This window comes from Xiphophorus maculatus, chromosome 11 (assembly GCF_002775205.1).
Source record: "Xiphophorus maculatus strain JP 163 A chromosome 11, X_maculatus-5.0-male, whole genome shotgun sequence".
NCBI classification, from domain to species: Eukaryota; Metazoa; Chordata; class Actinopteri; order Cyprinodontiformes; family Poeciliidae; genus Xiphophorus; species Xiphophorus maculatus.
Genome location: NC_036453.1, coordinates 9181248 through 9203952, shown reverse-complemented (window position 1 = coordinate 9203952; position 22705 = coordinate 9181248). Strand labels below are relative to the sequence as shown.

Here is a 22705-nt window from a genome sequence, read left to right as displayed (position 1 = left end):
GTGGTTGGTGCAGCAGTGGTGGTTGTAGTGGTTGGTGCAGCAGTGGTGGTTGTAGTGGTTGGTGCAGCAGTGGTGGTTGTAGTGGTTGGTGCAGCAGTGGTGGTTGTTGTTGTACTTGGATTATTGCACAAACTGGTTCCACAGCAGGTTGGTCCACTGGTGATTGAACCAACACTCTGCATGAACGGCAAACTTCCCAGACCTGCAGCAGCTGTACAGGTGTTTGGTGATGCACAACCCAGTGCAGGAATTGTGTTTGCTCCATTTTTCACTGTTGATGTTAAAAGCAGGATACGGTTACATTAATTCTTTATTAGGGCAATATAAACGAAGCTCAGTGCCACTTTGTCTGTAAGGGAATAAATTGTTTTTAATAATCAATTTCTAACTGTCTAGCATACAGTACAGATTAAGCATTAATATTTGCTCTCACTGATATTAAGAAAAGTGTACTAAGGATTAGTCAGTATTTTGTTAAACTTACAAGTTGCTGAGAAGCAGTTGGTCTCATCTCCTGAACAGGTTATTGGAGTGATGCACTGAGACGTTGTGGGGTTACAAGAAATGCATTGAAGGGAGTTTGCAGCAGGAGTAGTTGGGGCTGCAATTAAAACACAACACGGAAAGAAAAATCTCAATAAACACAAAATAATAAAATAAAATAAAATAGCAAAAATAAAATAAAATAAAATAAAATAAAATAAACAGAGAATCATATTTTTTTTAAGTTTGTAATGAAACCTACCAGGCAGAGTCTGTGAGTTGCAGTTGTCTGTGTTGCAGCACTGAGCAGATGCAATTGCACTTTGGGTTCCCAAGTTGACTGAAAAAGTCGAGGTGCCTGTAGCCGGACACAGAGAGGACGCTGCACAGGCTTTGTAGAGCTGTGTTGCTGAAATTCCATATTGAGTAGCTGTAGAGTCAAGAAGATGTTTGGTGGTTTTTATATAACACATGTAAGACATGGATGCAGTTTATTCCAAAAAAGTTAAATGAGACATAAGCAGAACAATACCTAGGATGGTAGCTGTTATACACATCGTCTCTGAGCTACATGTTAGTGGTATTGTGCTTGAACACGTCTGGTCTGTGCAGGTCATACACGTCAGGGCTCCAGCTGCAATCAGGGGAAAAGAATCAATGTCAAATAATTGTTTGAAATATGTTTAACAAGTTAGAAAGTGATAGATGTGCTTTACAAAAATAAATCACATACCATGTCAAAGTAAATACCTCAAAAAAAAGATTGCATGAATAATTCGTAACTACAACTATAAATATAAGTACCCATAATGTCAGAAGGTTTCAAGTTTGCTTAGGCTTTAGGGAAGCTAACAAGTTTTAAATTTATTTGTTTTTCTATTGGGATGCACAGAATTATAGTGAACAGTAGAATATTATGAACATCCTAGTTTGTCAAAGAACAGATAAATGTCTTCCCAACAATTAAGTTTCTAAAAATATGTTTTTTTATTAAATGACCTCCAGAAAAAGAAAATACATATTCAACAATATAGTCTGACGGAAGAAAATATTTTAATACATTGGAGAGAAAAAAGCTTTATCAACTTGAACAAAGAAAATAATTGTTTATGATAAGATTCAATGATTCGAGGACCAGTTTGAGCTAGAAACATACCAAGAGTCATATTAAACGACCAACAACAACCTTGACTTCTACAATAATTATTAAAAAAGTGTCATGAGTCTGCTGGTAAAAATGTTGTGTCCAATATCTGAAAAATAAATAAATAAATAATACTAAATAGAAATATCAAAATGTTTTGTCTCTTAGTCGAACAACAAGGTTAATTAAAGCTGAAAAAAGCTGGAGTGTCTAATTGTGATGTTTTCTAACTTAAATAAAAGTTACACATAATATAATTAATGTTACCTGTGCTGTAGAGAGCCCAGATGAGAGTCAAAGAAAAAATCAGCTTCATGGTGATGTTCAGATGGACCTGCTGGTGAGTTCTCCTGGATTCCGATACTAAACTTCAAAGTTGTGCTGCACTTTATATACTGGACAGATGACCTCACTAATCAGGTGTCTCTGTTTTCATAGCGCCACAACCCTAAAACTCCTTTTTTTTATTTGTCAGATCATTCTGAAAACATGTCAACACACCTTAACACACCTTTAATACAAGGCAGTATATAATGGAAAATGGTCATTCACTACAATGAAACATATCATTAAGTTACTCACCACCAAAACAGGCTTTCCTTAAATAAGTCCTAAATATTTTGTGTCTTTGTTTTCATTGTTCTAGATGTGGCATTGCCCTTGTTGTTTGACAAGTCAAGAAACATGAAACCAGTCTGATAATTTTTTAATTCTAATTATGTTTGGTAGACTTAAATATTAAATATATGTATTTCCTTCTCAGTGATCCATTAATCAGTATCACAGCAATGTAATTCTTCTGAATTTGCTGACCAGCTGTTTGCATGTTTCCCCTCGGCTGGGCCACTAAACATGGCTTCAAATCTAAAACATTTTGGCATCAAACAGTAATTTAGAAGAAACGGATAATTGTTACATTAAGAAAAACAATCCACATATGAAAATATATTCTATTTTAAAGACATTTTACAACTGTTTTAATTCAAAAGCTATTTTAGTATGTAATGTGAGCTGTAACATGTTGTGCCTTTATTGAAACATTAAAACAAAATAAAATATTAAAGGGGACTTTTATTCTCATTACCCTTTATTCCTATTTTTCCTATATTTTGAATTGTCTAAAATCAAAGAAGAAACTCCTCATTTAAGAATATCTTTCTTTAAGAGGTGGAGAGATTAGATCCTTTAGTTCCTCCCAGGGAGAAACCTTTTCTTTAGTTGGCTGAAAGAAATAACATCATAACATCATAGTATAAAAATGTCTACATGCATTGCAGCCAGAATAAATAGTGACATAACAGATGACGCAGTTCCACACATGAATAGTCACTAAACTATTTCAGTAATTGAAGCAGTTTAATATAATATAATCTTCTGAAATACAAATATTTAATTCTGGGGGCACTGATTTATCACCAGTATCCCCATAAGAACTAGATAGTCTATTAAACCCATGGATTTCATGTGTGAAACATAATCTTTTTACTTTCTTTTTATGTAACTGTTGCTTTTTTTTCTTTAACTAAAAATAGTTTATTATGAACTTTTATGGGAGTAATGTATAACTAGCAACAAACAGTCAAAAAACTCTCCATGTCAAATGAAGTAAGAACTCATTAAAAAAAATCCAAAAATAAAATTCTGTTCTTCAGATTTATCAGTAGGAAGCTTTATTTCATGTGGCACATTTCAACCTGGGCAGCAGTAATGTCAATTGTTGCTTTCTGATCTTCTTGACAACATTGAGAACATATTGGGTTCACCTTCCCTAGAATAGCAATACTTCACCAAATAACAGAAATTAGCATCAGGAACCAAAAGTAGCAAAAATTTATTTTTATGGAAAAAAGTTATGTTGCACTTTTGGCTGCTTTTTAAGTTATTGAATGATGGTGCAAAATCCAGTGGTAGCCACCCCCATCACTGTTGTATTGTTGCATGTGCTCACATGACTCTGAACGTTTGGAAGGAGTGGTAGAATTAAAGTAAAACTGAGAATGTTGAAAGGTTACGTAACAGGAAAGACATTACCAGATCGAACTGATGAGGGGTGGCAGCTGAGGCACCTCTTCTGCCATAAGAGGTGAACAGTGCTGGGGATGGCGCCACATGGAGGCTGATTTTTATTCCCAACCTTAATTCCTTTGCTTCCCCTGACTCCCTTTCTGCCTGTTTTTCTGTCTGAAAAGAAATCTTTGAGCCTACTTTTTTTGTCAGACAGATTCTTGGTAGGTGACTTCTTGATTCCACGTCTTCCTCCTTCCATGATTCTATATCTGACAGTAATCAGGTCTGGGTGTGGCTGGTGAAATTGAGCCAAGTTTGCCCCAAAAATTTGTTAATCACATATAGTGATGTATCAGGAGAGCAATTACTATTTCACAGCTCCATTTTTGAACGACGAATTGTTCATCATCATCATAATGGTCAGAGATATTTAGAGTAACAAGTAATACATGTTATAGTGTCTTGCGGTTTTGTGTGAATTTCAGTAACAACTACCAGACTAAGTTAAGAATCTTAGTATGTTATGTCATTCAGCTTAGAATTGGCATTCTAAGCCAAATGTCAATTCCTGCAAGCACGGCCTGAGTGACTGATGCACAGCTTCAAATCAAGTTAAGAAGCCTAGAACAACCGAGGGAATCTACTGTCCAGACTTCTCAACAAGTCAAATCAAAGAGGTTAGTACTGCACTGTGAAACTTTCGAAGGTGGTTAAACTTGAAAATTAGAGTCCACCTGGTGCCTTGAAAATGCAACAACATTCAACATTTGACAACTGTCAACAAGAAAATTGTATTGGTTTTAACTCAGAAATTAAACTTCATGAGGTTTATTTAACAACAAGAGACAAGTTGTCTAAACAATGTTTTTTTAAGTTCATTGAAGGAGAAATTATAAAGGACATGTAGTTATCAATGGCGCAATATTATTGATTGAGGACAATCCTCCATGGGCTGCCACCTTATCGTGGTGGAGGGGTTTGAGTGTCCCAATGATCCTAGGAGCTATGCTGTCTGGGGCTTCATGCCCCTGGTAGGGTCACCCAAGGCAGACAGGTCCTAGGTGAGGGACCAGACAAAGAGCAGCCCGAAGACCCCAATGATGAAGGAAAACTTTGGACTTGGTGTTCCCTCGCCCGGACGCGGGTCACCGGGGCCCCACTCTGGAGCCAGGCCTGGAGGGGGGGCACGATGGCGAGCGTCTGGTGGCCGGGCTTTTACCCATGGAGCCCGGCCGGGCTCAGCCCGAAGAGGAAACATGGGCCCCCCCTCCCATGGGCCCACCACCCGTGGGAGGGGCCAAAGGGGTCGGGTGCAGTGTGGGATGGGTGGCAGCAGAGGGAGGGGACCCTGGCGGTCCGATCCTCGGTTGCAGAAACTGGCTCTTGGGACGTGGAATGTCACCTCTCTGGTGGGGAAGGAGCCGGAGCTAGTGCGTGAGGTCGAGAGGTTCCGGCTAGAAATAGTCGGTCTCACCTCGACGCACGGCTCTGGTTCTGGAACCAGTCTCCTTGAGAGGGGCTGGACATACTTCCACTCTGGAGTTGCCCAAGGTGAGAGGCGTCGGGCAGGAGTGGGCATACTTGTTGCTCCCCATCTCGGCGCCTGTACGTTGGGGTTTACCCCGGTGAACGAGAGGGTAGCATCCCTCCGCCTACGGGTGGGGGGACGGGTTCTGACTGTCGTTTGTGCTTACGGGCCGAACGACAGTTCAGATTACCCACCCTTTTTGGAGTCCTTAGAGGGGGTACTGGAGAGTGCTCCTCCTGGGGACTCCCTTGTTCTGCTGGGGGACTTCAACGCTCACGTGGGCAATGACAGTGAGACCTGGAGGGGCGTGGTTGGGAGGAACGGCCCGCCCGACCTGAACTCGAGCGGTGTTCTGTTGCTGGACTTCTGTGCTCGCCATGGATTGTCCATAACGAACACCATGTTCAAGCATAAGGGTGTCCATATGTGCACTTGGCACCAGGACACCCTAGGCCGCAGTTCGATGATCGACTTTGTCATCGTTTCATCGGATCTGCGGCCGTATGTCTTGGACACTCGGGTGAAGAGAGGTGCGGAGCTGTCCACTGACCACTACCTGGTGGTGAGTTGGCTCCGGTGGTGGGGGCGAAAGCCGGTCAGACCTGGCAGGCCCAAACGTGTTGTGAGGGTCTGCTGGGAACGTCTGGCGGAATCCCCTGTGAGACGGAGCTTTAACTCCCATCTCCGGCAAAACTTCGAACACGTCCCGGGGGAGGTGGGGGACATGGAGTCTGAGTGGACCGTGTTCCGTGCCTCCATTGTCGAGGCGGCCAATCGGAGCTGTAGCCGCAAGGTTGTCGGTGCCTGTCGCGGCGGCAACCCTCGAACCCGCTGGTGGACACCTTCGGTGAGGGATGCCGTCAGGCTGAAGAAGGAGTCCTATCGGGCCTTTTTGGCCTCTGGGACTCCGGAAGCAGCTGATGGGTACCGGCGGGCGAAGCGGCATGTGGCTCGGGCGGTTGCTGAGGCAAAAACTCGGGCGTGGGAGGAGTTTGGAGAGGCCATGGAGAAAGACTTCCGTACGGCTTCGAGGCGATTCTGGTCCGCCATCCGGCGTCTCAGGGGGGGGAAGCGGTGCAGCACCAACACTGTTTATAGTGGGGATGGTGTGCTGCTGACCTCTACTCGGGACGTTGTGGGCCGGTGGGCAGAGTACTTCGAAGACCTCCTCAATCCCACCAACATGCCTTCCACTGAGGAAGCGGAGCCTGGGGACTCTGGGTTGGGCTCTCCAATCTCTGGGGGCGAGGTCGCCGAGGTGGTTAAAAAGCTCCTCGGTGGCAGGGCCCCGGGGGTGGATGAGATCCGCCCGGAGTTCCTTAAGGCTCTGGATGTTGTAGGGTTGTGTTGGTTGACGCGACTCTGCAATGTCGCATGGACATCGGGGGCAGTTCCCCTGGATTGGCAGACTGGGGTGGTGGTCCCCCTGTTCAAAAAGGGGGACCGGAGGGTGTGCTCCAATTATAGAGGGGTCACACTCTTAAGCCTCCCTGGCAAGGTCTATTCAGGGGTCCTGGAGAGGAGGGTCCGTCAGATAGTCGAACCTCGGATTCAGGAAGAGCAGTGTGGTTTTCGTCCTGGTCGTGGAACACTGGACCAGCTCTACACCCTCGGCAGGGTCCTGGAGGGTGCATGGGAGTTCGCCCAACCAGTCTACATGTGTTTTGTGGACTTGGAGAAGGCGTTCGACCGTGTCCCTCGGGGAGCCCTGTGGGGGGTTCTCCGGGAGTATGGGGTACCGGGCCCTTTGATACGGGCTGTCAGGTCCCTGTATGACCGGTGTCAGAGTCTGGTCCGCATTGCCGGCAGTAAGTCGGGCTCGTTTCCGGTGAGAGTTGGACTCCGCCAGGGCTGCCCTTTGTCACCGATTCTGTTCATCACTTTCATGGACAGAATTTCTAGGCGCAGCCAAGGTGTTGAGGGGATCCGATTTGGTGGCCTTAGGATCTCATCTCTGCTTTTCGCAGACGATGTGGTCCTTTTGGCTTCATCAGATCGTGATCTGCAGCTCTTGCTGGAGCGGTTCGCAGCCGAGTGTGAAGCGGCCGGGATGGGGATCAGTGTCTCCAAATCCGAGGCCATGGTCTTGAGCCGGAAAAGGGTAGAGTGCCTTCTCCGGGTCAGGGGGGGTGTCCTGCCCCAAGTGGAGGAGTTTAAGTATCTCGGGATCTTGTTCACGAATGGGGGAAGAAGGGAGCGGGAGATCGACAGGCGGATTGGCGCAGCATCTGCTGTCAAGCGGGCGCTGTACCGGTCCGTCGTGGTGAAGAGAGAGCTGAGCCAAAAAGCGAAGCTCTCGATTTACCGGTCGATCTACGTTCCCACCCTCATCTATGGTCATGAGCTTTGGGTCATGACCGAAAGAACGAGATCGCGGATACAAGCGGCCGAAATGGGTTTTCTCCGTAGGGTGGCTGGGCTCTCCCTTAGAGATAGGGTGAGAAGCTCAGTCATCCGGGAGGGACTCAAAGTAGAGCCGCTGCTCCTTCACATCGAGAGGAGCCAGTTGAGGTGGCTCGGGCATCTGGTCAGGATGCCTCCTGGACGCCTCCCTGGTGAGGTGTTCCGGGCACGTCCCACCGGGAGGAGGCCCCGGGGAAGACCCAGGACACGCTGGAGGGATTATGTCTTTCGGCTGGCCTGGGAACGCCTCGGGATTCCCCCGGAGGAGCTAGAAGAAGTGGCTGGGGAGAGGGAAGTCTGGGCCTCCCTTCTGAAGCTGCTACCCCCGCGACCCGACCTCGGATAAGCGGAAGAAGATGGATGGATGGATGGATGGACAATCCTTTCATTGTCAATTTCAAAAGGCAATGAAAGCCCAGTTTTCTGACTGTAAAGGCAGGCATATGTTATGTTGATCACTACATCTTGTGAATTTTGTAGGAAGTTAAAATCTCTAATGAATATTTACCCAAAACTGGAAGTTGTAATTTTGATTAATAATCAAAATTTGATTATAAATCAAAATGAGCAACACTCCCAGTCTTGTTTATTTACTATTGTTTCAACTAAAATGAACCCAGAGATAGAAGTATATTCTTACGCATTGCTGTTGGCATTAATGTCATTTTGTTATTGCTGTGAAAGATAAATAGATTTCTGTGTAAGCAGGGTTTGTCCCACTGACATCCACACTCATGAGGAAGCTAACCAGACCAACACTTCTTACTGCAAACGATAGTTTTCCGAAGCAAATGATGAGGTTTGAACGAACAATAAAAACTACTATGACAGACTTTTGTCTGTTATAAAGATATTTTTTGTTCAATTCATTCTCTTAATGTTTTAATGCAATTGCTTAATTCATCTTAACGCTTATTCTGAATTTCGTATTTTCTTACAAGATATTTTACCATTTAAGTTGTTTGGAAAAACTCTCAGCTATACGGAACTCCTAAAATGTCAGCTATTGTGGACTTTTCTGTGATTACTTTTTATTTCTTCCTTTCTTCATTTTCTACCCCATGTTTTACTGCAAAATGCAGCAATTGTAATCTTGCCCTTTTTCTTTGAATGATCCCATAGAAACTAAAAGTGTTTGTGTATTATAAGTTCTAATTGTTCATTTCAATGAAGACCTAGAAACCCTCATAAAGGAGTACATTGTAAGGTTTTCTTTTTCTATTTTCCACAGGCTTGCACTTCTAACATGTTACTAATGTTTACATTCTTAGAACAGTTAATCAAATGAGACAAAAATCTTATTTAACAAACATGACAGCAATTATATTAGTATAACTTTTTGGCTTGTTTTCAACATTTTTTGGAATTGTTTTCTTTAGTTATTATTATTTCCCTTGGAGTATTAATAATGTATCTTTCATTTGATTTATTTTTTTATTTCATTTGGTGAGACTATAACTGGCTCAAAGAATAAACTGTGAAAAGCATCTTCAATATATTCTGGAAGGTTTGGGGCTGAATACACAGTACAGAAATAGAAAATGTTTTGGCTGTTGTTTATTCTGGCTGAAGGACTATTTCTTTTGTTTTTGAGCATGCAGAGAACAACCAGAAGGAAAAAATAGCTGGTGATCCCGGTAATCTTCACGACCACACCTTTAATGTTGACCAACACCTTCAATGATTGACAGATAGAGTATGATATTTAATTCTGTACTTTGGCTTTACTTGCCAGTCAAACATAAAAAAAAAAATAAAAAAAACATTCATCTGCAATACTTCACAAGAACTCCAGCTCCACATAGTGGTCACCAAATGTAACAACATGACAAAAAGCTAAAGTTGCAAGGGAATTAGTTACATAAGACACTGATTGTGTGTGGGCTGGAGGGCACACCAAATTCAGAAGAATCCGGAGTAGTTATGGATGAGGTTGGGTAATCCTGATTAGTTATTAGTTTAAGAATTACTAATCAGACATCCCAGGGACTTGACAAGAAGCCACAAATTGTAAAGGTCCACTGTTGTGTAATTAAGCTTTTTTTTCCAATGCAAGCTTCAGAACGCTTCATTTGGTCTTCATTATATACCAAAACCTGTCTGTGGTTGGCAGAAAATATGTAAGCGAAATGAGTGTCTGGAAGAGGAAGAGGAATCAAAATAGAAGACAAACTAACCACACACTGTTTCTGTACCAGTTGTTTCTGTCTGTGTACCATAACACCTTTCACCTTTTTTTTTTTACAGCATATGTTGAGGCGCTTATCAAGCTCAAATACATTCACACACTACACTCTCATATTCTTACACAAAGGGCCTTTGTAATTGTAACATCTATAGAAACTCCTCAGACTCCCGTCTCCCAGGAAATAGAAACTTAGTTGATAAAATGACGTAAGACATCAGATGACCACCAGGTGCATCCGTAGTATAGTAAACGAATCTTCCCGTTTTTGATCAGATGCTGTATAGACTCGGTCACATTCACACCTAGTCTGTAAGGGTAAGCGTCTCCTTTTTTAGCGCTAAAAAAGAATAAAATAAGTAAAGTCTGATTACTTGTACTGGCTGATTTTCTGCTCTGTGTGCGGTACATTTTTGATCCATTTTCAACAATTGGTAGCAGAGGATGGTTTTGTGCTGAGACACGAGCAGAGATTGAACAGGCCGTTCAGGCGCAGCCTGCCGGAAGCAGTGCTCTGGTGTTGGGCCCACATAAAAAGCTAAGGAAAATTTTCCTTAACAAACACGATAGCATTGTTTCTGTTGGACTGTCTAAATTCCAGAAATCAGCTGTGGTTTGTGTTGCATTCTTCTTAAACCTTTGAATTCCAGCTATCGATTGCTGTTATATTGTGTGTTACTGAGTTGTCTGAAGTGGTCAACCGTTGTTCGATTGTCAGCTGTTGTTCGTACTGCTTTTGATTTGTTTGTCTAAAGGCTTTCGAGTTATTCATAGGAGTAAGGTTAAAGTTAGTTAAATAGTTAATAGTCAAAGTAAAAGGTCGATTGGCTCTGTAGTGAGAACTGGTCGTCTCCGACCTTCCCTGGACGCGGGGAAGAGAAAGACTAGGTTTTGTCGGTTCTATCCTTGGGGAGTGCTGCCCCCTAAAAGAACGCGTTAGCCAATCTGTGACTTGCTCAAAAAACATAAAAGTGTTGAGAGGGGTCCACCATAGGAAAAAAGATAAGAGAATAAGATAAAGGTTGATCGCGATCTGTTCCTCTGCAGAGAAATAAGTGAAGAAAAAGAGGACATCATAGGAGCTGAAAAGCGTGGATCCATTTCTGTGTATCTGTCAGCTGTGTGTGTGTCTGTCAGCTATGTGTATGTAAACGTCTGCCGCTGAGCAGACTTTGCGTGTTTAAATGTACTCTCCTTCGTTTATTGCAATGTCTTTTAAAACCATGGTAAACATTCGGGAATTATAATCTGTGGGAAGTTTCTTTATTTCATCTGTGGTCTTTGATTTTCTCGCCGCCGCGCGAGCAAAATCTTTCTGCTGTGTGTGATTTCCTCGCCGCTGTGCGAGCAAAAAAAAGGAGACAGAGGCTCGCCGCAGTGCGAGGCAGTAAAAAAAGGCAGAAAAGAGGAGAGGTGATCTCTGGGTTTGAATATGGCGGAGGAGGTCGACAGGGAGAAATATGATCCAAAGTGGGGCATCGGGCCATGGATTGCGCTCAGTGAGCAAATAGATGGAGTAATAACTTATCTGGGGGGACATGACGAATTCCAAACGGACGGGGACGGACAAAAAATACAAAATAAATTAAAAGGTCTGGTTGAAATGGGTGGAGGCGATTTGCTAAGCAGACAGCCCCTGGGGAAACATTTGTTGCAGGGAATCAACAATTCTAAAAAACATTTGATAGACACTATGCAAAAAGAAGGAGAAGCAGGAGTTTTCACTAAAAGAAGCTGTAAAACAAACGAGCAGAATGCTGAGAGAGAACTCAGGCAGAGGGAAGAACTTTTGGTTTTCTGGCAGGGACTTTCACATGCATTTGAACACAAAAAACAAAAAGTTGCCACTAGCTCTGAACACACAAACATAAGTACAGACAATTCACTTCCTCCACCATATAGTGGAGACGAAACTCGGCCTTCCCAGGGCATTTATCCCATAGTTAACATTACACAGGGAATTTTAGCAGTCGAGGGGGAGACAGCTACCCCACAAAACGCTCCCGAAGTCCACACTGGGACTGATACCCCGAACTGGACTATATTAGATCAGACCCCGTCCACACCAAATCCCATGGCTTGGTCTCAGTTAAATGACACCTTTGTCAGATCTGCTCAGAGGTTGCAGAACCTGTGTGACAGAGCAGAACAGATGGAGAGAGGAGAGATAAAATCTAATTCAGCCAAAAACGTTCAAATTAAAATGGATGCAAATGGAACGTGGGTTTCAGAGGAGAACCTTACAGATAAAACTGATGAACTGAGACATGTCTATCACGTCTCGTGCCCTCTAGAGAGCATGCGTGGCTTAGGCCTTCACACAGCAGAAGGACAGCACGCCCTGGTTGGGAGCAACACAGGGGCTTATCCTCTTTTGAAAAACAGTACTGGGGGTCGGAAATACGTTCCTTTTCCTCTAGGTGACAGAGAGGCCATAGTAGATAAACTGCCCAGTATTACAGCTGGTGGGAGTCTTTGGTTGGCAGAGTTAGACCTGCTGACCTCTGGAATGACTCTAGCGCTGGGAGATTTCAGAGCAATAATGAGCGGAGCTATGTCTGGCATGGTTATGAGAGACATAGAACACGCAGCAGGGACCCAAAAATGTAAGTAATTCTACTCCAGCACATCAATTCATCACACCTTTGGCACGGGAAATAAAAAGGCAGTTTCCACTGGCCACAATCACTCCCATCACCAGGTTTGAATGGGATTACAGCATGGATCCTAAAGAATACATAAATAAAGCTGCAGAAACCTGGCTCGGACAAACTACAATTAATCCAAAAGGCCCACACTCAAACTTAACTGAAATGTTTAGAGAGGCAATCTTGAAAGGTGTTCCTGAACAGGTTGTACAATCTATAAGAAACAACCCAGATTTGACAGGGTGCGAGCACGTTAGATGGGAGAGACATTTGCTTCATCACTTATTAAAGGCACAAGATGAGTTCAAGAAAAAGCAGTCTGACACTAAGGATTTAGAAATTCAGCTGTTGAAGCTCCAATTGCAGGAAGCAAAACAAAAATTGAATAAAAAAAAAAAACAGATAAAAAGGAACATGTGATGGTTGTGGCTGCAGGTGCCGGAACCCCCACACAGAATGCAACTTCCTGGCAAAACACTAATCAGATTGGGGGAGGACTGGTTCCTCCTCCTGTTTTTTCTGTTTCATATCCCCAAAACAGGTACAGAGCGTTTCCTCGTGGACGGGGAAGGCGTTTGGCCGGTCACGAGGGCGGTGCTCCGTGGAGGGGTCGTGGGGCGCGAACCGGGGGACCACAGGAGGACATATGCTACCGATGTGGATGTGTTGGACACTGGGCAAAACATTGCTGGGCCATACCAAATCACGGGGAACCAGGTATGATCCCCCACAATCCCAATGTTATACCTGGACAGTCTTTTCAGGGGAATAACGAGCCCACACAGAACATCTAGTGACACGCCCCTGGAGACCCACAGCCCAGCATGGGAACTGCAGACCCCATGCTGTCAGCAACACTGGAGGGGAGAGAAACACACTTCCTGGTGGACACAGGTGCTACACACAGCACATTGAACTTTGTTTCTCCCCTCAGTTTGACGTCACAAACTGTATCTTTAACTGGGTTCTCAAGGACAGAACAAAGTCTGCCTTTCACTAAGCCTCTGACCTTCACACTGGGCAATCAGCACCTGCAACATTCTTTTGTCAGCTCTCCCACAACTCCCGTCAATTTGCTAGGAAGAGACTTACTGATAAAACTGGGAGCAACAATTATGTGCTCTGTGAATGGATTAATTGTTTCATTTCCCGATGGCACGTCCCTCCCTTGTGCAAACTTTCACACGGATGGACAATTTCTCATGCAGCCAGTTGTTTCTGAGTATGCAGACATATATTGGGGCCTTTTAACGAACTTACCCTCCAGCTGTCTAATGTCAACGTTTGTGGACTGGAAACCTTGGCTCCTGTGTCTGTGCTCCTACGTCTCTCCTCCGGATCCCCCCCACGTGACCCTGTTCTACGACAGAGACGTCTCTGAATGGTACCAGGAACCTTTCCTTTCCACTTTGGAGGAAACAACCTGGGAGGTAAAAATCTCAGATATTCATGTAGCTCCAGTTGGTGTAGCTGCTGCTGTCTCTTTCACAGAAACGCAGTCAGAATGTTATCAAATATCTGATGAAGCTGTGCCTCACATCTCTCTCTGTTTGCACCCTGAGCACCAAGCAAAAGAATTGGGCCCAATGATGAAACGCTCCCTGGCAGCCACAGATTGGATTGCGACAGCAGTGCCAGGTTTGTCTTTCTCCCCTTCTCTTGACACATATAAGATCAGCTTTTCAGGGTCTGAAACAGTAGAGCTACATCATGAACAGGTGTCCAGACATCACGGTAGGGAAAAATCAGACCACCCTTCAGCAGAACATATGATAACATCTATGCCTGCATCTCTCTGGGCGGAAACGCCTACAGATGTGGGGCTTGCTTCCTGTTCTCCTAATTCATTTCAGGTGGACTCTGAGAGACCCCTCTGGATTCCTCAGTATCCACACAAACCCGCAGCTGAACAGGGCATCGCAGAGACAATAACAGGACTGATTGAGGCTGGAGTGCTGGAACCCTCAAAGTCTGACTGGAACACACCCATTTTGCCAGTGGAGAAAAAAGGTACTGGCAAATACAGAATGGCTCATGACCTGAGAGCAGTAAATGCAGTTCTGAAAACAAAAACTGTGCCAGTTCCTAATCCATATGTCTCCATTGCTGCTTTGACTCCTAGCCAGCAGTGGTATAGCTGTATTGATCTGGCAAATGCATTTTTCTGTGTCCTACTAGCTGAAAGCTGCAGGGACTACTTTTCATTCACTTTCAGGGGAGAACAGTGGCGTTACACCAGGCTGCCACAAGGTTTCGCCCAGTCTCCAGGGCTGTTTAACCAGGTTTTGAAAGATGTTTTGCAGGATTGCCCCCTTCCACGAGACACGACCCTAATTCAGTATGTAGATGACCTTTTGCTGGCCGCAACAACCGCTGAGCTTTGCGTTAAAGCCACCTCCCTGGTTCTGGCTCACCTCCATCAAAAAGGTTTTAAGGCCAGTAAAAACCAATTACAGATTGCACGAAAATAGGTTTCATTTCTGGGCAGAATAATTTCAGCAGGAACAACGGGGATCTCTCCCTCACACAAGCAGTCCATTTTGCAACATCCGAAACCCACCAGAGTCAAAGACATGCTCTCCTTTCTGGGTTTAACTGGCTACAGCAGAAGCTACATTCCGTCTTACACAGATCTGACCCAGCCGCTTCGAGCCTTGGTTAATGAACAAGGCATGAGAAATCTGAATAATCTCCTCTTTTGGACAACTGAGGCAGAACAAGCTTTTATAGCTGTAAAACAACACATGTCGTCCGCTGCAGAGCTCTCCATGCCAGACTACACTTTGCCGTTCTTTCTGGATGTTTCTGTTACAAAACTGGCCGTTAACAGAGTTTTGTATCAGAAAAAAGGGGGTGAGAGACGAATCATGATGTATTTATCTGCAATTTTGGACAAAATGGAACAGAGACATCATCCCTGCACACAGCATGCTGCTGGTGTAGCCAAATTGATACAAAAAACTGCACACATAGTCATGGGACATTCACTGTTGGTGTTAACATCACACAGTGTAGTGGCATATGTAAACTCACAAAGTTTCACCATGACAGCGTTGCGACAACAAAGACTTTCTAAAGTCCTGGAAGCTCCTAACATTTCATTCACACACGAAGGCGTGAACATGGCAGACTGTTTTTCAGAAGGAGAATGCGGAAGCATTGCTATTGCCAAAAACAGTAGCTGTAATCAAATGCAAAGGTCATGACTTATCAGACACAATGATTGCAAAAGGTAATCAAGCAGCGGACAGAGCAGCTAAAGTAGCTGTGGGGTACACCAATTTGGCCATGGTGTGTTCCTCGGAGGAGGAATTACATGACAAACTCACACTGGAGGAGGTGGTAAGATGCCAAAAGGGGGTGCCACTTGAAGAGAAAAACATGTGGAAACACAGAGGGGCCACTGAAACAAATGGATGCCGGAGGGGCCCAGACGGCAGGTTAATTCTGCCCCCTGGGAAAAAACAAGAGCTGCTTCTTGAAGCTCACGGGGTTGGACATGTGGGAACTAAACAGATGATGTATAATCTTAAAGACTGGTGGCAACCCCAAATGATCAACATGGTGAAACAGTTTGTAAATAATTGTGAAATGTGTGGACAGGTTAACCCTAAGAAAACTTTGAAGCCACATCAGGGACAGTTTCTTCCACTCACATGTCCAGGGAAAGAGGTTGTGTTGGATTTCACTGACATAATAAACATGGTGCAAGGCAAAAAATATTTGTTGGTTTGTGTTGATGCTTTCACAGGATGGCCTGAAGCGTGGCCAGCAGCGAGAGAAGACAGTAAAACGGTCATAAAATGTCTGATCAACCATTACATCCCCAGGCACGGTTTTCCAGAAAAAATCAGATCAGACAATGGAACACATTTCAGAAACAAGGACCTGCAAACAGTGGAAGCTCATCTTGGTTTGAAACACAAGTTCGGTACGGTTTATCACCCGGAATCCTAAGGCAAAGCAGAACGAATGAATCAAAATTTTAAAACAAAATTGGCTAAAGTTTGTGCACAAACTAAATTAACAGTGACCAAGGCGCTAGAAGGACTTAAGGCCCTTAGTAAAACGATGCATCAGCACTCTGGAGTTTCAAACCCCTTGGATAAGTGGTTCACTGATCTGTTTGGAAAATATAAAGAAATCATCATCGCTTTGCTCCTTTCTGTGACAACTTTCCTTGCCCTCCTGATCACCTGTGGTTGCTGCTGTGTCCCCTGTCTGAGGTCATTGGCGGTGCGGTGCATCACCTCAACCATAGAGAAAGGCAGCAGTAGTGATGGAATTCCACCTGCCTATCAGATGTTTTCCCGGAGACGTGAAAGAACCGTGAAATTCCAGATTGCCAGAGTTTAAGGGCAGTACTAGTATCCAGTGACAAAAGAAAATTTTCCTTCCTTCCTTATATAATCCATTGATTTCGCTTTTGTTGTGTTTTTTCTTGCAGAATGAAGTCCAATCCTTTCTGGGTGTGCCGGGGTGTGAGACTGTGGGCGCATTCCACGATTGTTGGACCGAGTTACAGCTGAAATCCCACACTGAAGCCTTCCAGGCAATGTCGGGGTTTCCCAGCGACCGCGCCGGCTCTACATCTGGACACACGCAGAAACTGATTTGACGTTGATACGTCTCGCTATAGAGAGGCTGCAGTGATTTGATTTCATTACAATGATTAAAGTTTGATCAGAAAACATTTTTACTTACTTTTAATCCTAGTTTAATCATGCCAGTGTATTTTGAGTGTACTGCCTTTAATCCTGATTTACTTTATTGATTTGATGTTTTACGAATGTGTTCATTGTTCTGTGCCTTTCAATACTCAGAATTCTAAGCTTTTCTTACCATTTCATTAACTTTGCATCCTTTTCGTAGTTCATTAACTTTTACATATTACATAGAAATCTCACCTTTTAGTCTTCTAACAATGTGTTCATTTTTGCATACTACCTAACATTTCACTGCCTTTACAAATAATTTTAACCTAACACTTCACTATAAGTTCCACACACTATCCTAACATTTTGTTCACTTAGCACTTTTGTAGAACTTAACAACTTCGTAGCTGTGACTTTTCACCTTGTTTTTAAATACTAACAATAAAACAAAAGAAATATACAAAACCTAACACAAAATTTTAGACTTTGCTCTTTTGAGTTCATTACCCTCCTGTGGCATGGCGTTGACCTGAGGTAACTACAGAATGAATATAATGAAAAATCAGACATATGAAGTAATAATGACAACAAAAATGATTAAGACAAAACTCACAAGACTACGGATAACATTTTTATTGAAAATAAATATAATATATAAAACAACAGAAACAGCTGACATAGTCATGCCATGGGTGGTTGACTAACATTTCCCTAAACCCTAACACCCTTCAAAATTTTGTTTCTATTTGTGCATTTCTCCAGATTGTAAGGGGGACATTGTGATTTTTTCCACCGCCTGAGAGGCCAGGGGTGCCCTGTCCGTTTTTACCCCCAAAATATGTGATGAAATGAAATGACATGAAATAAAGACATTGGTGGAGGATGCGGGAGGACGAAGCCTCAGGGGGAAGTTTTCCGGAAGGGACAGTGTCTACTCGAGGATGTACAGCCCCCTCTTTTATTCTTTTCGTTATTTTCCATTTTTCTTGTTTTGTGTGGTCTCGTTGAGACCAAAAGGGGGAGCTGTTGAGGCGCTTATCAAGCTCAAATACATTCACACACTACACTCTCATATTCTTACACAAAGGGCCTTTGTAATTGTAACATCTATAGAAACTCCTCAGACTCCCGTCTCCCAGGAAATAGAAACTTAGTTGATAAAATGACGTAAGACATCAGATGACCACCAGGTGCATCCGTAGTATAGTAAACGAATCTTCCCGTTTTTGATCAGATGCTGTATAGACTCGGTCACATTCACACCTAGTCTGTAAGGGTAAGCGTCTCCTTTTTTAGCGCTAAAAAAGAATAAAATAAGTAAAGTCTGATTACTTGTACTGGCTGATTTTCTGCTCTGTGTGCGGTACATTTTTGATCCATTTTCAACACATATCACACTTATTATCCTTGGTCTTGCTGTTCTTCAGTACTTTGTTGGACACTAGATATCCAGAATATGAATATGGAATTCTGGTGATGTGAGAATTTGGTTTTCTGTGTGTTTATTAGTCCCTGTGTTCTTGCGTCTACTCCATTATTGTTTCCAGTAGGGATGGACCGATTTATCAGCCACCTGATTTATCGGTGCTGATCTCCCTAATCTTGGGAAATCGGCGATCGGCCGATATTTACATGTGAAGTCGATTTAACATCTGATTTTATCTACCTCGACAAAGGTATTTAATTCAACTGTTACCTTCTTCTGCTTTGCTGTGAGAGAGGTTGGACTAGCAAACCGGCCCAAACATATAGATCAGGTCTATATGTTTTGCATCAATAGTCATCTCACTGTTGGCAACTCATCAACTTTCTTGCTACATTTAGCAAGATTTTAGACAAAAAAAATTGTATCAGCCAAAATCGGAATCGGCAGGCCAGGATTATTAACAGACCGGTAATCTGTGATCGGCCAGAAAACTGCAATTGGTTCCAGCTGTCCCTCGTTTTCCCTGGATTACACAATGTGTACTTAACCCCACCTGTCGCCTGCTCCTCATCGGATCCTTGTTGTGTCTTGTCATTCTGTCGTGTTCCAGTGCAGTGTTACCAGTGTCTGAGTACCTTGCCTCATTCTTCTGTACTTTTCATGATTAAAACCATCATTAGATTTCATCCTAGGTTCACCGCGTCTATCCTCACCACCAATTCACCACAGAAGGATCCGACCAAAGTAACGTTGAGGTTTGTGGGGTCTGATGTGGAACCAGGTTCTATGGACAAATCTGACCAAGAGAGATGGTTGCAGTTGCAGTTGGAGTTGGCACAACAGGACTTGTATGGATGTTGAGATCCTGCCTTCTCCACTGCTGCTGGAGGTATTGGGACAGCAGTCTGATTATGATTAGATGAAGACAGAGTTTCTTGCCCCTCATCACTCTGATGGTTCATTCAAATGCAAGTGATAAAGTGGATGTTCAAATCTGATTTCAATTACTGTGTATATAAGCAAGCTTTCTAAATGCTAGCATTGTACCAAATTTGAAAGAAAACATTCTGAATGTTTGTCAGTTTTGTCTAAAATACACAAAAATATCCTTTTGGAATTTACTTTAAAATTTAACTGGAAGTTTCCTCAACGTCTTCTGGCTTGAAGTAAAATATTAGACAAGTTTGCTGTTCTTCAGGGTTTGCTTTCTGTGTTGTCATAGCTGTACAGGGCCAAAAGAGAGAGCGCTGACTCACTGTGATAACAGTCACAATTTATCAGCTTAATGTGGGGCTGTATTTGTCTGTAAAAGTTCAGTCTTTTCCTTTGATTTGGTTTTTGCCCAATTGATTATTGCATAATGCTGCTAAAAGACATCCCAAGAAAAATTGGAACAGAGGAAATTATGGTTAATCAACGTTAGTAATGGTTAGTAATAAAGTTACCAAACATTCCTTTTCAGATGAAAGATCTCAAAAGAGGACTGCAATCCTCATCTGGCCCAAAAGCAGAAGCAGGAGCTGTTGGTGGAGTGTTTGACATGGAATAGGAGAGGAGTGAACCAACACTAGCAGACTTGGCCAACCTTCTCAGAGCCCACATAGGACATCAAAAGGCCAAAGAGGACCACTGGACCAGAGAAACTGTTAAGCAACAACAGAAATTTGAGGAACTACAACAACAGTTCAGATTGTTTAAAAGGGAGAGCCAACCTGAGACCACTCCCACTGCTCCATGGACATCACCAGTGCGGCCTACACAACCACCAGATCCTGGAGTGGCAGCTTCACCTCAACACAGTCAATCAGGTGAGCTATATTCACAGGGGTATGTTTCTCATGCACCTAAATTTCAAAAATTGAGTAAAGAAGATGACATTGAACATTTTCTCATTACTTTGAAAGAATAGCTTCTGCCTGCAGGTGGCCAAGAACTGACTGGGCTTTCCATTTAATACCTCTGCTAACAGGCAAAGCTACAGTAGAAGTGCCTTTGTGCACATGGATGTTGATTTGTCTATGAACTATGATCAAGTTAAATTAGCTGTTTTGCAGAAGTATGACATTAACAGTGAAAACTACAGGCAAAGATTCCGCTCACTTCAGGAGGAGTCAGAACAAACTCCAAAGGAGCTCTACATAAGGCTGAAACAGCTGTATGTCAAATGGGTGCAACCTAACGGTAAAACAGTTGAACAAATCAATGAAATAATGATTCTTGAACAACATTTAAGAATGTTGTCACCAGAACTTCAGGTTTGGATAAAAGAACATAATCCAAAGACTGCAAAGGAAGCTGCTGATGTGTTTGTGGCTGCGAGGAGGAAGAACTCTTGGGCTTTTCAAAGCTGGAAAAAGGATGGCCGCCATTAATCTGCAGCCCAACCAGTTTCAGCTGTGAGTAAGCTACCTGTAAAAGAAAGATTTGGCTCAAAAGTTCAATGGAAAAAAAACACTTGTTACTTATGTGGACAGGAGGGTCATACTGAACCAATGTGTCCTCAAAATGCTGTTAAGTTGTCCCAGATGTTTTTTGTGCCCAGGAAAGAGACTCAAAATGTTGGAGCAATGAATCAATTAATAGAGACCTCTGTGGAGCTCTTCGGTCAGGCACTGAGGGCCCTGATTGGTACAGGAAGTACACAGACTTTGGTCCAGCGCAGGTACGTCTCACCCCAGTTTGTTTGCACCAGTGAGACCGTTCCAATCTGTTGCGTCCATGGTGACAAAAAACAATATCCAACAGCAGATGTTTATGTGACTATAAAAAGACAAACTTTCCTGCTTAATGTTGGGATAGTAGATAACTTGCCATTTCCAGTGATTCTTGGCAATGACCTGCCAGTGCTGATTGACCTATTGAATTCTCCTCAGTGTAATGTTGCTCTAACTCTGGCCCTGAATTATTTAACTTAAGGTAATTATTAATTTAACTTAACTGATTCAAGTAATCCTTCACTTGTAAGAAAACACAATTATCATTGCCAACCATAAAGCTTTTTCTGTTATCATCTTTTCTGTCATGAACATCTTCTGGTTGGTAAACACCCAAATCATAAATTGGACCAAATTCTTTTATGTATTTTTACAGGGATAAACTGGATAATAGAATGAGTTGGGTTGTCTTGAATAGACTTGAATCAAATTTGTTGGACTTTTCATTGAGAAGCCCTGGATTAGATTTTGTTGTGACTTGACTGGTAAAGTAAACCCAGTTGCATTGAAATGTGACTAGCATCAGAGAAAGCCGAGGGTTGGGTTGGTTTTTCATACGTATTCAGGTGTGTGGCAGCACATAGCTGACAATGACACCAATAATTGATATTTTAGATGTTTGCTGTTGTAGTTGGGTCACTTCAGTACATGGATAGGACTAGATTCTTTAGATAACTGCATGTACCTGAAAATTATAGGTTTAGCAGCCACACCTGATGATGCACACTGAAAATTCCAGAGAAACATATCACGTGTGAAATATTACTTGACCTAGTATAACTTGTGTTTCCTTTGAACAGGAAACATAATAAAAGAACAGCATGCAGCATACATGATCACTGAATTTAGCTTTAACTCACTTAATCAATCTCTACTTTTCAACACTGAAAAAGCCTACTTCATGTTGCTAGACAGAATCTTCTTAAGAAATGTCTTCATCCTGCATGTTGTTGATAATCAGATCAGTTTTCAACTGAACTCAGTTCTCCTATATCATTTTGGAACAGGTCTAACTTGAAAATGGGTTTATTTTCTCAATGACTTTTATCCTGTGTCAGTAAAGGTCAACTAAAATAAAATTGTGTTTATTTGGTCGTTTTGAATTCATTTAATTTTCAACCTTTTCAGTGAGCTAAGAATGGAAATAAGCTTTATGTAGTCAAATTCAGAGATCTTGTATGCTGCTTGTTGTGTTTATTTTTTTGTTTCTGTTCAAAGTAAAGGGCTGCACAGTGGTGCAGTTGGTAGAACTGTTGCCTTGCAGCAAGAAGGTCTTGGGTTTGATTCCCAGAGTTTGCATGTTCTCCCTGCTGGGTTCTCTCCGGGTACTCTGGCTTCCTCCCACAGTCCAAAAACATGACTGTCAGGTTAATTGGTCTCTCTAAACTGTCCTTAAGTGTGTGTGTGCGCATGGCTGTGTGTCCTGTCTGTCTCTGTGTTGCCCTGTTGGTGACCCGTCCAGGGTGACCCCGCCTCTCGCCAGGAACATTAGCTGGAGATGGACACCAGCAC

The 22705-nt window shown here is 43.0% G+C and overlaps 2 protein-coding genes across 5 annotated transcripts; one reads left to right on the top strand and one right to left on the bottom strand.

Annotated features, from left to right (window-relative positions):
- Positions 1–452: 452 nt before the first annotated feature.
- On the bottom strand, positions 453–1949 carry LOC111610090 (phospholipase A2 inhibitor and Ly6/PLAUR domain-containing protein-like). The gene is made up of 4 exons (XM_023342522.1): positions 1895–1949; positions 1016–1117; positions 746–913; positions 453–601 (listed from the first exon to the last, which is right to left on the bottom strand). The coding sequence occupies exons 1-4, from the start codon at positions 1941–1943 to the stop codon at positions 453–455; spliced, it is 468 nt and encodes a 155-aa protein (XP_023198290.1). The 5' UTR covers positions 1944–1949.
- Positions 1950–12687: 10738 nt separating this feature from the next.
- On the top strand, positions 12688–17503 carry LOC111610114 (uncharacterized protein K02A2.6-like). 4 transcript variants are annotated; one of them, XM_023342645.1, is made up of 3 exons: positions 12688–13828; positions 13961–14036; positions 14214–17503. In XM_023342645.1, exons 1-3 carry the CDS (start codon positions 13223–13225, stop codon positions 14867–14869), a joined length of 1338 nt encoding a protein of 445 aa, XP_023198413.1. In that variant the 5' UTR covers positions 12688–13222; the 3' UTR covers positions 14870–17503. The 4 variants fall into 4 exon arrangements, with proteins under 4 accessions (XP_023198413.1, XP_023198414.1, XP_023198412.1 ...); XM_023342647.1 differs by having other exon boundaries at positions 12922–13828; positions 14252–14663; XM_023342646.1 differs by lacking the exon at positions 13961–14036 and having other exon boundaries at positions 14252–17503.
- The last annotated feature ends 5202 nt before the right edge of the window (positions 17504–22705 follow it).

Bases quoted from the DNA above. Each gene is read 5' to 3' on its own strand.
- LOC111610090 (XM_023342522.1), bottom strand. From the start codon at position 1,943: ATGAAGCTGATTTTTTCTTTGACTCTCATCTGGGCTCTCTACAGCACA. The intron at 914-1,015 runs GTATTGTTCTGC...TTGACTCTACAG, and splicing joins TATAACAGCTACCATCCTAG to CTACTCAATATGGAATTTCA. The intron at 602-745 runs GTAGGTTTCATT...TTTTAATTGCAG, and splicing joins CAACTCACAGACTCTGCCTG to CCCCAACTACTCCTGCTGCA.
- LOC111610114 (XM_023342644.1), top strand. From the start codon at position 13,223: ATGGGAACTGCAGACCCCATGCTGTCAGCAACACTGGAGGGGAGAGAA. The intron at 14,037-14,213 runs GTTTGTCTTTCT...AAACGCCTACAG, and splicing joins GATTGCGACAGCAGTGCCAG to ATGTGGGGCTTGCTTCCTGT.